This window comes from Cebidichthys violaceus, unplaced genomic scaffold (genome assembly GCF_023349555.1).
Source record: "Cebidichthys violaceus isolate CVI_PGR_0920_01 unplaced genomic scaffold, fCebVio1.0.p SCAF_15, whole genome shotgun sequence".
Lineage (NCBI taxonomy): Eukaryota > Metazoa > Chordata > Actinopteri > Perciformes > Stichaeidae > Cebidichthys > Cebidichthys violaceus.
In genome coordinates, this window is record NW_027176318.1 from 1,074,279 (window position 1) to 1,087,427 (window position 13,149).

Below are 13,149 nucleotides of genomic sequence, written 5' to 3' on the forward strand. Positions count from 1 at the left end.
ATGAAGTCCCACCGTGGTCCACCGGAAATAGAGGGACTCCACCTCTATAGTATGACAGTGCGCTACGTTGCTAACGGTGTACAGCTAAACTGGCTCTATTCTTTGCCCTCCTGAACAAGAACCTGAACCCCCAGCTGCTCTAGCGAAGTCGCTGAATGACCGTCATCTTTCTGCGCAAATGTGCCTTTAAACTGTGTCAATGTGAAGCAAGGCATTGCTGGGAAAAAAAAGCACTTTTTTTTAAGCGGAGTTGGTAATCTTCTTTAAAAAACCTCTTTGATATTTATGTTGAAATTCTCTAAAATTCAAAATCACATCCTGACAGCAATGAATGAATCATATTCTTAAAAAAAAAAAGTACTATTGCAGGACTGTAATAAGCCCATTCAATCATTACAATCGGCCTGCTTGTAATGATTGGAGGGGCTACCTACCTGTCTGATATTCTACCTGTGGACAATAAATAGAATTCTATTTTTGGCATTATGGGAAAAGCAGTAAAACAAAAACAATATATCATTTATTTTGTAAAAAAACAACGTTATCTTAATCTTGTTATGTTTAATATCCCTGGTATCCTCTGTGGTCACAACCCGGTCAAGCCGACTGTAGCCCATTCAAAATGAAATGGAAAATAAAGTTTGACTGAATGCAATTACAGCTAAACTGCATTTTTTCCTGGAGTGCTTCCGGGAAAGCATTGGTTTACAGAGATATTCATTTCGGGGGGAGAACGAAGATATAAATATCCCAAATAAAGTATGCATAACATGATAAAGGCACTGTCTGTGCAGAAAGTCTGAAAAGACTTTCAGGAAATGAGCAGAAAATGTAATCACCGTGCGATAGCCCTCTAGTTACTTCTAGAACAATAAACAGCTCTAGAGCCAACAATTCAGAGAACATCAAACATCTTGACAAGAGATGTACCGACTGCCATTCCTAGCTGATTCCAATATGCGATATTTGAAAAGTCTGACCTGATGATTGCGATCTGCTTTGTAAGAACTATAATTGACAGCAAAGCTAAAAAACTACCGCCGACCTAAAAAGTGAAAAAAACAAACTCTCCCAAAGTCAAGCGTCAAACATTCATTATCCTTTTACTGTTACCAATAGTGGTTATTTGCATTCCTATTTAAACACTTGCTTTAATTAAAATAAATTCGTAGTAGTTGTAATGATGAACTTGTTGAATTTAGTAACCAGGCTAAGCTAACAACTCTACTGTCTTTACTTTCCCCCTTCAATATTTTTTATTGAACAAAATGCCAACGGGAAGTTAATTTAGTATGAATGAACGACAATAACTTACTATAGTGGAGACAAAAGGTTTGACAGCAGCTCCTCGGATACATGTTTGAAACGTGACTTACTGATGTGTTCCTTTTGGTTCTATGTTAAAGTTAAAAAGGGAACGTTGAAAGACAGATTTCAAATGGAATTTTAAAGGTAGAATTTTAACCAACGATTCTTTCAAAATGTTGGGAAAGTAAAGTACTCAAGTGGATGGATGTTTATATAAAGCTCAAATTGCAAAAGTGGTAAAACAACTCAACAAGTCACTCAGTTGACAATATTTTGCAATATAATCCTACATTGTTCCATCATCAAAATGTTGTTCTGTGTGTGTGTGTGTGTGTGTGTTTCATGATTCATGGAGATATCTGCTGGTTTGGCTGCCATGCTATATTCTTTTGTTAAAAAAGATTATATACAGAATACTTTTTTTTTTAGTTTGAGACCGTGAAAGAAAATAACATTTCTCTTTACCATCAACACTTGAAATGATGAAGGCGCTTTGGTTATTGGTCAGGGAATTCATCCTATGTCACATGTTTACTGGGTTTATTTCTCTTTATTTATATTTAGACTTGACAAAACACTATAGCAACGGGTTGCCAGTGGGAGAAAAACATGATATTACATAGTCAATTCAAATAGCTTATACCAAGGGATAGCCAAGAAATTCAACTCAGTGTGCTGCACTTTAATCTTGTGTTCACATAACTATAATTAGGTTTGCGGGACTCAGGCCCGTGCCTGCTCACAGTGGACATGGAGAGAAAAGGGGGCTGCCGTTCACTTCCCTCCTTCCCCTCCTCTTCCCCTTCTGCTTTGAGGAGGCAAAATTGGTTCCAGATGCATTCTCTCACGGCTAGCCTCCATAACCGAATCACAACATGAAAGAAACAAAGTTTTCACAAAACTTCGGTAGAGAAGTATGGAATGTAAAAATAAATGTGTGTGTGTGTGTGTGTGTGGGGGGGGGGGGTTATCTTCCTAAGGGCAGACCACTTTCCCACATGGTGTAATTTATTACACCTTTTTTTGGGGGACTTTGTGAGACCTTTATTATTGTCACAAGCCTTTGGGAGACAATGTGCACCCCAAATGACGATCTAAAGAGCTGTGCTGCTTTCATGTTCCTGGCAGATGTGTCAGAAGGCAACAACAAAAAAATTGATGCAAAGTTATATTTATCCAGAGCAAATCCACATCCTGCACCCATGTGGACTGAAACATCAAAGACCTACCAGCCAGCATGTCAGACCAATTTATAACCCTGCCCTTTGTGTGGAGCCCCTTCAGATAGAACACGAGCCACGGCAAGCTAAGATACACATTAGTCAAAATGATATTAAAGAGTGGCAACAGCTGACGGTCTCTTCACGAGACGCCTCGCCAAATGGCTCAACAAATATGTAGCAACAAAGTGCAAAGGGGCAGCTCAATGTTGACTCAGCCAATTAACGAGTGAAAGCGCTTTCACGGCCAGTTGTCCAACAGCACCGACACACACCTCTGTGTTTGCCCGACTTGCTCAACGAGTCCGAGAGAATTAATTAGCACCTCGAGAAGCTGATAGAGACGCATTCTGCTCACACGCGCTGAAAGCAGCCAGACTCCAGTGAAAAAGGCCGGCAGTGTTTCGTCCCACAGTCTCCTGTCTCTCTCCCCTAACAAAGCTAGGGAAACATGATTTACAACTAAACCCTTGTGGCAAATGTCCTATCAATACCTGGTATTAATTAAAAATTACTTTCTGCTCAAAGTTTGCCAGTGCTCACGGAAGTAACGGAGTTTTTTGACGATTTTTATGAAAGTAAATGCGTTTTGAGGGCATGGGAGGGATGCCGGATAGAAGAATGTGTCCTATTGATTCTTAATATGTCTTAAAAAATAACCCTAGTAGCTGTGTGCATTTGCTAATAACCAAGGAGGAGTAAACGAGTTAAATTCTTCATGGCGTTTGCCATCGCGGTAACGGTCCCGTTTCACTTTTTTCCCCCCCAATCCGCAAAGTTTCAGCTCGGTTTCTTTCCTATCCCCGGCTATTTGTCACACAAGGAACCGAGCAACTGTACTTTCAAAACTCGTACAGCCTCCCAGCAGTCAGACATTAAAAGAGAGAAACCCAGCGGGGGACGCGCGTAATAACTACGCCATAGTTTTGCCGAAAACTTCAAAGGCTCGTCCAAAAAGATTTCCCTGTTTGACAGAAAACGCTACACAGGATGCTAACCCGATACGTCGCGTTCTCCGACAATCTGGATTAACTCAAGGTATCGTCGCTTTGCTTTTCTGCAAAAGGTGCAAACATCACCACCAAAACCCTGAAGATAAAATCACAGACACACGCTTTAAGTCGGCGTTCAATAAATACACTGAATACAATTAAATCACAACTTTTACTATTGTTTCCCCCGTTATTTCCACAGTCAATTCACACCTAGACGCTCCGTGGTGGGCGGTAGCTATAGCGCTGTGTACTACCAGATACAATGTAGACCTTTTATTGAAAAGAAGTGCAGGTTTCTGTACATTTTGTTGCCCGAATTTACCGGAGGACTTTTGTGATTCAGAAGACGTTCGCGACGACCAGTAAGCGGGGTGTTCAACTTCACTAATAAGCACGACAATGTCACATTGTACGATGGGTGAATGGAGTTTGGCGTGAAGTTCTCACGACTACATTACGAGCGAAATGTCGGGCTAACGGGATGGCAGCTGTCAGTGGATCAACAAGTTTCGTTCCCGACCTGCGGGGCGCGAACGACAGATGGCTTTAGGCTGGAATTATACACCGTTCTGTCATTTTTCAGCAAGTTAACCAGATTGCATTAGAGACGCAGACGGTATAATGGACACATGACATACAGCTGAAAGCACAGACACGGGGCGGACTCACCCTGAGCTCGGAGAGGCTGGCAGTAAAAGTTGACGGCGAGGAAGAAACTGATGATCTGGAAACACACACGCATCTTATTGAAATCCTAAAGGGCATCGTGGACAAGAAGACATAGAAAACACTGGCGCTGTGACATGCTCCATGAATCCCCTGTTAACTCTCTCTCTCTCTCTCTGTCTCTCTCTGTCTCTCTCTCCACAGCTTCCAGTTTAGTGTGTGGACCGCAGAGGACATGCGCAGAACGTGGGACGAGGCCGGTTAACGGTGACCACCACCCTTCAGGCTTGTTGATACAGATCCACACAGTTCATTCTTCATTCGTACTCATTAGATTCAAACAGATGTAAGAATATAAGACTGAGGGTTTTAAACACCATAAATAGACTGCTTTTATAATATGTCCTGTCCAAGATGGCAGCGTAAAAAGTTTTACCACATAAAAACACAAATCAAAGACTTAAGAAAAAAGTTTGAATATAACTTAAAATATTTGTTTAAATGTCTCTGTAGCTCACAACAACACGAGGCTCCAAACATGTTAAAAACGAATTAGAGAATTATGTTTGTCATCAACTTAACAAGGAGACATTTTTAATGAACTTGTTCATGCAGAACATAACTGCAGCATGTTCACCGATTTGTATTTTTTCTGCCATATCTGCTCTTGTGCTCGGGGCAACTAAATCATGAGGTGCCTTTTTTTTTAGTGTTTCTGTAAATGATGGTCTGCATTTGTACATCCACCGTCCACCCAACACTGAAAACATCAGCTTCCCACTCAACACAATCCAAGGCCGCAATTACGCTTCCCTCAAAATCTCTTTTGGCAGAACAAATTAGTAGAATGACCGCTCTAGGAGATTGCACATAGTGTCTAATAAGCATAGTTACAGTATGCGATGAGTCAGACCAAATATCAAACCAAATATATAGAGAAGATTAAAATTATGGCCGTCATTATCGTGTCCATGAATACTTAAATATCACAAAAGGAAGTAGTACAAAAGGAAAAATGACTTTTTCTTAACAGTCAACAAAAGAAAAGACTGCGAAAATATTAGAAAAATAATAATAATCTACCAGCAGGGGACTCTACATGTTCACTGTGAACTCCAAAATCTAAGAACAAAAATAAATAATATTAATATTTATTAAGATGTTATTTTTTCAAGTTTTATTCTAATTAATTGATTTATTAATTCAACCCTTTGTGTTAAAAAGGGTACAAGACAAAGGATGGGACAGAGAAAAAAAAACAAAAGCTTAGTTTTGTAGCAATTACTGACTTTAGATTCAATCAAGAAAAAAACAACCTAAACGGTGATTCATTAATTTTCCATATGCACTTAGTCCCATCCACAGTCACAGGGGAACTGGAATCTATCCCAGAATGCAATGGAAGAAATGTGGCTCGGTGGATAGAGCGGTTCGATCCCCGGCTCCTCCTGTACTTGAGTGAGGGTTAGGGTTAAGTCTTCACAGCAGCTCACTGCTCCTGACGCTAAGGATGGGTGGAATGCAGATTTCATGTATGTAATGTACGTGATGATTCAAATAAAGGGAACGTTTAAGACTGCTAGTCCACTGAGCTCCTTTAACACACAGACCACCAAACACGTGCACGTCATGAATGAAGAAGTGGTCACCAAGTTTGACACTTTGGGCCGTCGCCATCTTAGTTTTTGTTCGTCTTGTTGTTTTTTTTTGCAACCAGAAGTGACACAAAGGGGTGGAGCTAAGTACAACTGAAAGCTGGAGACAGTTTTAGGCAACCAAATTGTCACACAATTAACTTTAATGAAGTGAAAACACACTGTGAAAGGGTTAAAGTCGTAAGACGCAGACCACTCCCAGACCGGACAACGCCGTGATTGTGACCTGTCAATCACAAGTTAGCCCCGCCCTAAAGCATCCTGCTTTATGGTCTGTGTGACTCTAAATGGAGCATAATGTACTAAATGAACATCATGCTGTATTGAAGAAGACTGTAAACTAGAGATTGAGACCATAAACTCATGTTTACAATGTTTACTGAGGGAATAAATCAAGAGAGAAGTAGAGTCACTTTACACTAGACTTCTATACAACCAGAGGAGTCGCCCCCTGCTGGACACTAGAGAGAATGCAAGTACAAGGCGCTTAAGTACCGGCTTCACTTTTCTGAATTGGGCGTTGCCGTTCCCCGGCTGGACTTATAGTCAATGTCAAGTCTCCAATTAAAAAAACCTGCATGTCTGGAATCTAGAACACCCAGAGGAAATACACAGAGACAAAGTACTCAATCTGTATGAATGTCACTTCGATACATACAAAACAGCTTCTGTTCATTTGGCATTGTTTCACAGCGAGACAGCACAGTCACCACACACAGGCACAGAGCTCCTGTCAACGATGGACCACGAGACATTCCAGGAACATTTCACAGCCGTGGATGCATCAGCTGATCCGTGTGTTCCTGTCTCCACCTTCCCTGCATGTTGGCTGCATGCCACTGTAACGATTGCTGGACTTCAAATAACATATGCAAACATATCTTTAGATCTGTAACGAATTAAGACGTGTGATTATGTATAATGGTTAAATCACACAACAAATGAAATATTGCCAAGTGAAAAATGTAATAGAGGTGGTTTGTGATACTATTGATCTTTTCAGGCAGTGACCTTTTGGCTTGGGACCCTAAATCACACTTTGCATTTGTCTCATAGACTGTACATAAGAGGTGGACGTAGTTATCATGACATCGCCCATTGGATTATAGACTGTGATTTTGTCGTTGGCAACTTTTTTTTTTTTACGTTTTACTTATTTTTATATCTTTAACTTTTTCAGTCTCTGTTACAAACTGTCAAACCAGAGTTGGTGATAGTTGGAACAGTGGAAAGACAGTTGTGTGACGGGAGTCTGGTGGCTTTGAGGAGAGCCTAATAATTGTATGTTTTACATGTGAATGCATTGTAATAATTCTGATAATCCCTGTTGATTATATTTATTATTTTCAATGTGCGTCAGATATAGGGTTGTGTGGAAAATTAGCGCGTCACCCGGGTGTCATGTTTCCATCTCTGGCCATTGGAGCAGGAGCAGATGAATACCTGACACTGCAGCCGAGTCATTTGTCCGGGTAAATGGATGCTGATTGTGAAAACAAAAGCCAGATGTTCGTGTGTTTTTTTTGTCCGGTGGTGAAGGGGCTCAAGTTGTGACCAGGTCAACTATAGAGTGATTATCTTTGTCTTATTTGAACACTTTTTAGAAGCCTGAGGATGTAGCATTTGCAAACTTGTATACTTTATATGAAAAAACTCATCCGTCTGAAAAATTTAACCTAATTTGTGTTAGAGAAATCTTTTTTGTTGTTGTCTTGTTGACCCCTTAGATTTATCTTGCGGCCCATTGGGTTGTTGTGACCCAGAGGTTGGGAACCACTGCTAAGAGAGTGATATTGTGCTTGGTAACAAGTGCAAACATGCAGCTCGCTGTGAATATGAAAACACCTTAAGATAAGGTGAAATTGCAAAGCAGCAAGGCAAAAAGAATAATTCTAATTCCAACAATATATGTTATGGGATACTTTCATAATTACTACCAATCCACTACATTTATCTCCATGAAAGTCTTTGTAAAATTTAGTTTTACAAAGTAATGTTTAAGTCAAGCTTGATGACAAATAAATGAACGATCCCAGTCATTTCCACTTCTGAAAGCCCAGGTATCGCCATCGGTATCGGGACTGGAGAAGTCGGATGTGTGCATCCCTAGTTCAAGCACAGGCTTCAGCGTTATACAGGACAATGAACTGCAAAGGTACTGTCTTGATAATAAGTTTCTCATGGTCCACTTATTATCTATGTTCATGAGCTTTCGACCACATCTCACCGTCTCTATTGCTGCATGGAGCTGCCATCACATGACCTAAGAATGGAACTTGATAACAGTCATTCACATCCTACCACAAAACCATCCGTGACAACTGAACACACCTCATGACAACTGAACAAACCCCTTCCACCGGTGAAGACCATGAAGTGTGGTCGAATGCTCTGGAAACAAAAGTCGGTAAGTGGACCATGAGTTGAAATGAGAAGATAACCATTCAGGTAAGACGGATATGGCGGTTTACCAATATACCCATCCAGTGACAGGAAGTGTTGTTTTCCAGTGTGTGTGTGTGTGTGTGTGTGTGTGTGTATGTGTGTGTGTGTGTGTGTGTGTGTGTGTGTGGGGGGGGGGCTCCCAGTCTGTCCCCTCATTGTCCCTCTTCATGCCCTGTCAACAGGACCAGGCTGCTTTTTGTGCCGCCCGGCCGTCAAACAGCAGGGAAATCTCTGTCCAGGGAGACAACCCTCTTTTGTAGCGGGTCAAAGGTCGTGAGTGAGGAGGATGTCAGAGGCTGGAGTCAGCGCTTTGTCCCCCATGTGGCTACATCATGCCGCCGACAGGCATGAATAGTGAGGGGCCCCCTGGCAGCAGAGAGGAGAATGAATCATGTATTCATACAGATGTACTGAGGTCATCTGGGTCCTTTGAGCTAAAAACATATGACATGGTACTCTGTGTATGACAAGGTAGTATTCTACTACCCACTGGAGTATCACATCTACTCTACCCTAATATCTTATATACTGCATTTATTATTCCTTTAGCCACTTTAATATTCCTTTACCTATTTTAATGAGACATGTAACACTTGCTTTATTTATTGTAGCATATTCACTTTTTTACTTTTCTTATAGGGTCTTTTCAGAATTATAAAACATTTGTATGAAGTACAATTGTGTTTTATAATGCGTCATCAAGGAACAAAGACCGGGAACAATAACAAGCAATACATAATCATGAGCATGTTCAACAGCACATCAATGTTGTACCGCTACTCTTCAAAGCTATCGATTAAAAAAGTGAGAGACAGTAAAGAGGCTGACCCCCCAAAAAGAGCCCTGAAAGGGTCAAGATCAAGCTTTCGGCCCAGTATGAAAAATCATTGTCCAGAAGTCCAACAGGGATGGACAGAGCCAGAGCCTGTCACAGGTCAGGGAGACACTCTTATAGACAAAACTGTACCCTTCCCAAATCTCACCCTGTATTTCCTCCCCCAAATCTGTCTCCCATAATAACTTAATTGAATCAAGTGAGTTTATATTGAAGTAAAGCCCCTGTCAGAGATAGAAAGGGAGTCAAAAATGATCAAGAGGTGATTATTAGGAGTAGTATTCTATTTTATTACATATTTTATTACATACCACCACAAACGATTATAATCTTTTATATTAAAACCTGCTGTTTGTAACCTTCGTCCTTATTGCAAACTGAGACATTTATACAATTTTGTAATCCTACTGCAAGAGATACTCCCCAGCTATACGTGCTGAAATGATTAAATCCTTCAGGTCCTAGATGTCACCAAGTCCCGACTGCCCATAGTTCCACGTCACTGGCCTGTCTGGAGCGCTGTGGTCTTGATGGTGGTGTCCTGGTGGCAGAGTCCATGACCCTCCCCTGACGCCCAGCCAAATGAATCTGCTTCAAATGGAAGCTGCCTGTCCATCGTTGCTTTAAGGTTGGGTGGAGGAGGACGTGGCTCATTTAAGCCCGGAGCCATCTGTGAATTGTTCTACTACAACATCGTTGGGTTTGGCAAGAGTTTTAAAATAATTTAGAACAGGCATTTCCCTCCGTTGATGCTGTGCCACCACTACCATCACTTCACACCACTGGCTATTTGCTTTGAAGATTCAATTTGAATTCCTTGCATTGGAGTCTTTGCTACATTGCATGTAATCTGGAGCGCCGTATTTATTTGCCAATATCCTGTATTTCCCACCGATTAAAAAAAAAAATCGCTAGAAACAGAATGCGAGCACACACACACACACACACACACACACACACACACACACACACACACACACACACACACACACACACACACACACACTCACACATACATCTGCCCACGGCAGCAGCTCATTGACCAGCGGGCTGGAAGAATAAAGTGTCTGTTGAAGAGAGAGTCTCTTGTTTGCAGCCAGAGCTACAGTACAAACCCTGAGGCTCCATCCGCCACAGATTGGCCAACTGGCTCCCAGCTTCAGCATAAAGCTCCATTGTCATGGCAGATGTAGTTAGGCACCATGATCAGTTCAGTGTTGTTGTTTTCCATTAGGTCCATCTTTGTCTCCGCCAAGCAGATGTTTATTTCAGTTATTACACAGCTTTACAGATGTCCGCCTGGGAGTGTGTGTGTGTGTGTGTACGTGTGTGTATGCAGCCAATATCAGCCTTATACTAAGATCCAATGATGTCCGCTTTTGAAATGAAGAATATGATATATTACTTGGAGGAGGTTCATGTGGTCTAAGGTGTGCAGCTCCGATCATTCCTGCTCTCTCACACCACCACTATCTGTGACGCCGAGGGAGGTGGCAGAGCTACAACCAGTTAAGTCATGAATAATTGAAGAAGGATGCGATGTGTTCCTCTACGATAAATCAACCCTATCTCACGGAAAGGCGTAGAAATAGCACTATAGTTCCGTGTGTCATTATTACGCATTTTAGGTTATGTGTTTATGTAAAAAAGAAATTGACATAGCATTAGCATACGTTTTAAACTCAAGTATTGATATTGGCCTTAGAAATCCAGTGTTGGTTTGCTTCCAGTACAGTATGGTTCATTACTGTGTTATCAGTGTATTGTGTTTAATTATGTCTGATGTTGGGGCAACATACAGTTGCTTATTTATACATCTAAACAGTTGGAGTTGTGTTTGTGACTCCACCAAAAATTGCCCTTTTTAGCTGCTAAAAGCGCAGATTTGTTAAACATGAAATCAAATAAATCTAACATATGTTCTGTTCCCTAAACCGTTTCATTGTTTCCGTGGTGCCGGCACGTCATTTTAACACTGTTCACACTGAACGGGGCCACAGTTGCTGACGGCTCCTCCCTCAGGTTTCCCCTCAACCCGTATCATGTGCTCTCGTTGGCTGTAGCTCACCGACAGACAACACTCGCTCACATATTTAGCAGATCAGAATAGTTCAGAATAATTCAGAATAAATGTTGCTCAATGCTTCTGCTGCAGCGAAAGCCTCACCGCAGCGGCTACGGTTAGCAGATGGCTATTAGCAACATTTCCTCTCCATCTCTCTAATAGTTTAGCCTATTAGCAACATTTTCTCTCCATCTCTCTAACAGTTTAGCCTGTAAGCAACATTTTCTCTCCATCTCTCTAATAGTTTAGCCTATTAGCAACGTTTTATCTCCATCTCTCCAATAGTTTAGCCTATTAGCAACATATTCTCTCCATCCCTCAGCAGCCACGTGACAGCTGAGGTTAGCAGAAGGCTAAGCTAAACTATTAGCAAAATATTTCTTGGCATCTCTAAAACGCTTCGCCGATATTGTAGCTCGCGAGAGCCTGGAATCAGTTCGTCATCTCAATATATGCAATACAGTCTCAGGTTGGAAGTTGTGGAAGTGATTTTTGATGTGTAACTCTAGCCACTCTTAGGTGAGTCGTGTATGCTTTCAGTTTGTTTTGCCTCTCGCTAACGCTGTGACATAATCATGACGCCGGCACAAAAAGGGTGTGTTCATCAGCTGAAAGCCCTCCATTAGTACTTATTGTAATGTGTTAAAAACACTTCAACACTACCCATTACGGTATTTTAACTAGTGAAGGCATGTTGGACCTATATTCTCCGCCTGTCCAACAGAGAGACCCCTCGTGTGGGTGTGTGGGGCCTCCAGTCCCACCTATGCGGTATCCAAGGTGTGTGTGCAAACAACCTCAGCGCTATCCTTTCTTCTATGTCCCTCAGGCAGCATTGCATGGTCTTTCACCACCTGTCCATGTGTGGACACACACATACACCCACAAAGACTCAGGCCTGGGTTACAGTGAAGGTTTGAATGGAAACCAAAGCAAACAACACCTGTCAAGTTCACACTAGCTGCTCGTGTAGAGGATGTGTTCATACTCCGTGGTTGAAGTGGCGCACACGCACGCATAGACACTGAGTCAAATCTACAGGGTGCATTGGAAAGTGTGAGTGACAGAAGGAGAGAAAGAGGAGGCTCCGTCAGTGTTTTGGTGTCAGCCATGATTGATGGGAAACAGGAACATATGCTTTGCTATTGTTAGCCAGTAAATCACCCTTTACTATTGAACTGTGTGCTTGGTTTCCAGGCGCTGGGTTTGACTCATAGTGCTATTAAATGTAGAGTGAAGGAAAATAACATGAGCCACCTGTGGCCCACTCAGCTGAGAGCACTGTGTGTGTGTGTGTGTGTGTGTGTGTGTGTGTGTGTGTGTTGTAGTAGTTCTATACTCAGATGAGCAAATGTCCTCATAAATACATAAAGAAACATGGGTACATTCTCAAGTGAAAGCAACAAAATGGAAGAAGCTGAATGTAGTTCAATCAATATTTGATGTAAACACTTCATCAAATGTGTATTGTGAAAGGTGTCACTCATAGTGACGAACGCACAGACGACTTATCATCCAACTTTGCAGCCATGTGACACTTTTTGCTGGAGGGCAAATATTGAAGCTGGATTCATCACCGCGACTGGACAGTACCAATCACTTAACTGAAAGAGTAGGAGCAAAGAGACAAAACTCTTTTTGCTTTTTCTGTAAGCCGCTGCTAGATGGAGCAACGATAGTCCTGCCGCCATTTTGGATTACAAACGTCAATGAGTCTGTGGCCATAGATGTATAAAGACACGTCTGCGGGCAGATGGTGGCTCACCACATGGCTTTTGTGATAACACATATATATGTACACATCCAGCAGACATGCAGCAATTTTATTATGCAGTTGGACTCGTGTTTTTTCCGCCCTGACAAATGTATCCAATATTCAATGGGTGGGTCAACATGGGACTCTCACCCAGGAGGCTGCTGTTCATGTCCCGCATGAAACCAAAATTAATCGTTGACTTAT

The 13,149-nt window shown here is 41.8% G+C and overlaps 1 protein-coding gene across 1 annotated transcript in view; it reads right to left on the reverse strand.

The window, feature by feature from the left end:
- Positions 1–4,381, reverse strand: part of reck (reversion-inducing-cysteine-rich protein with kazal motifs) — a 58,638-nt gene extending 54,257 nt beyond the window's left edge. The window contains exon 1 of the mRNA XM_068709595.1: positions 4,193–4,381. Within this exon, the coding sequence (XP_068565696.1) occupies positions 4,193–4,265 (73 nt within the window). The 5' untranslated portion in view covers positions 4,266–4,381. The remainder of the gene's footprint in view (positions 1–4,192) is intronic.
- Between the last annotated feature and the right edge of the window lie 8,768 nt (positions 4,382–13,149).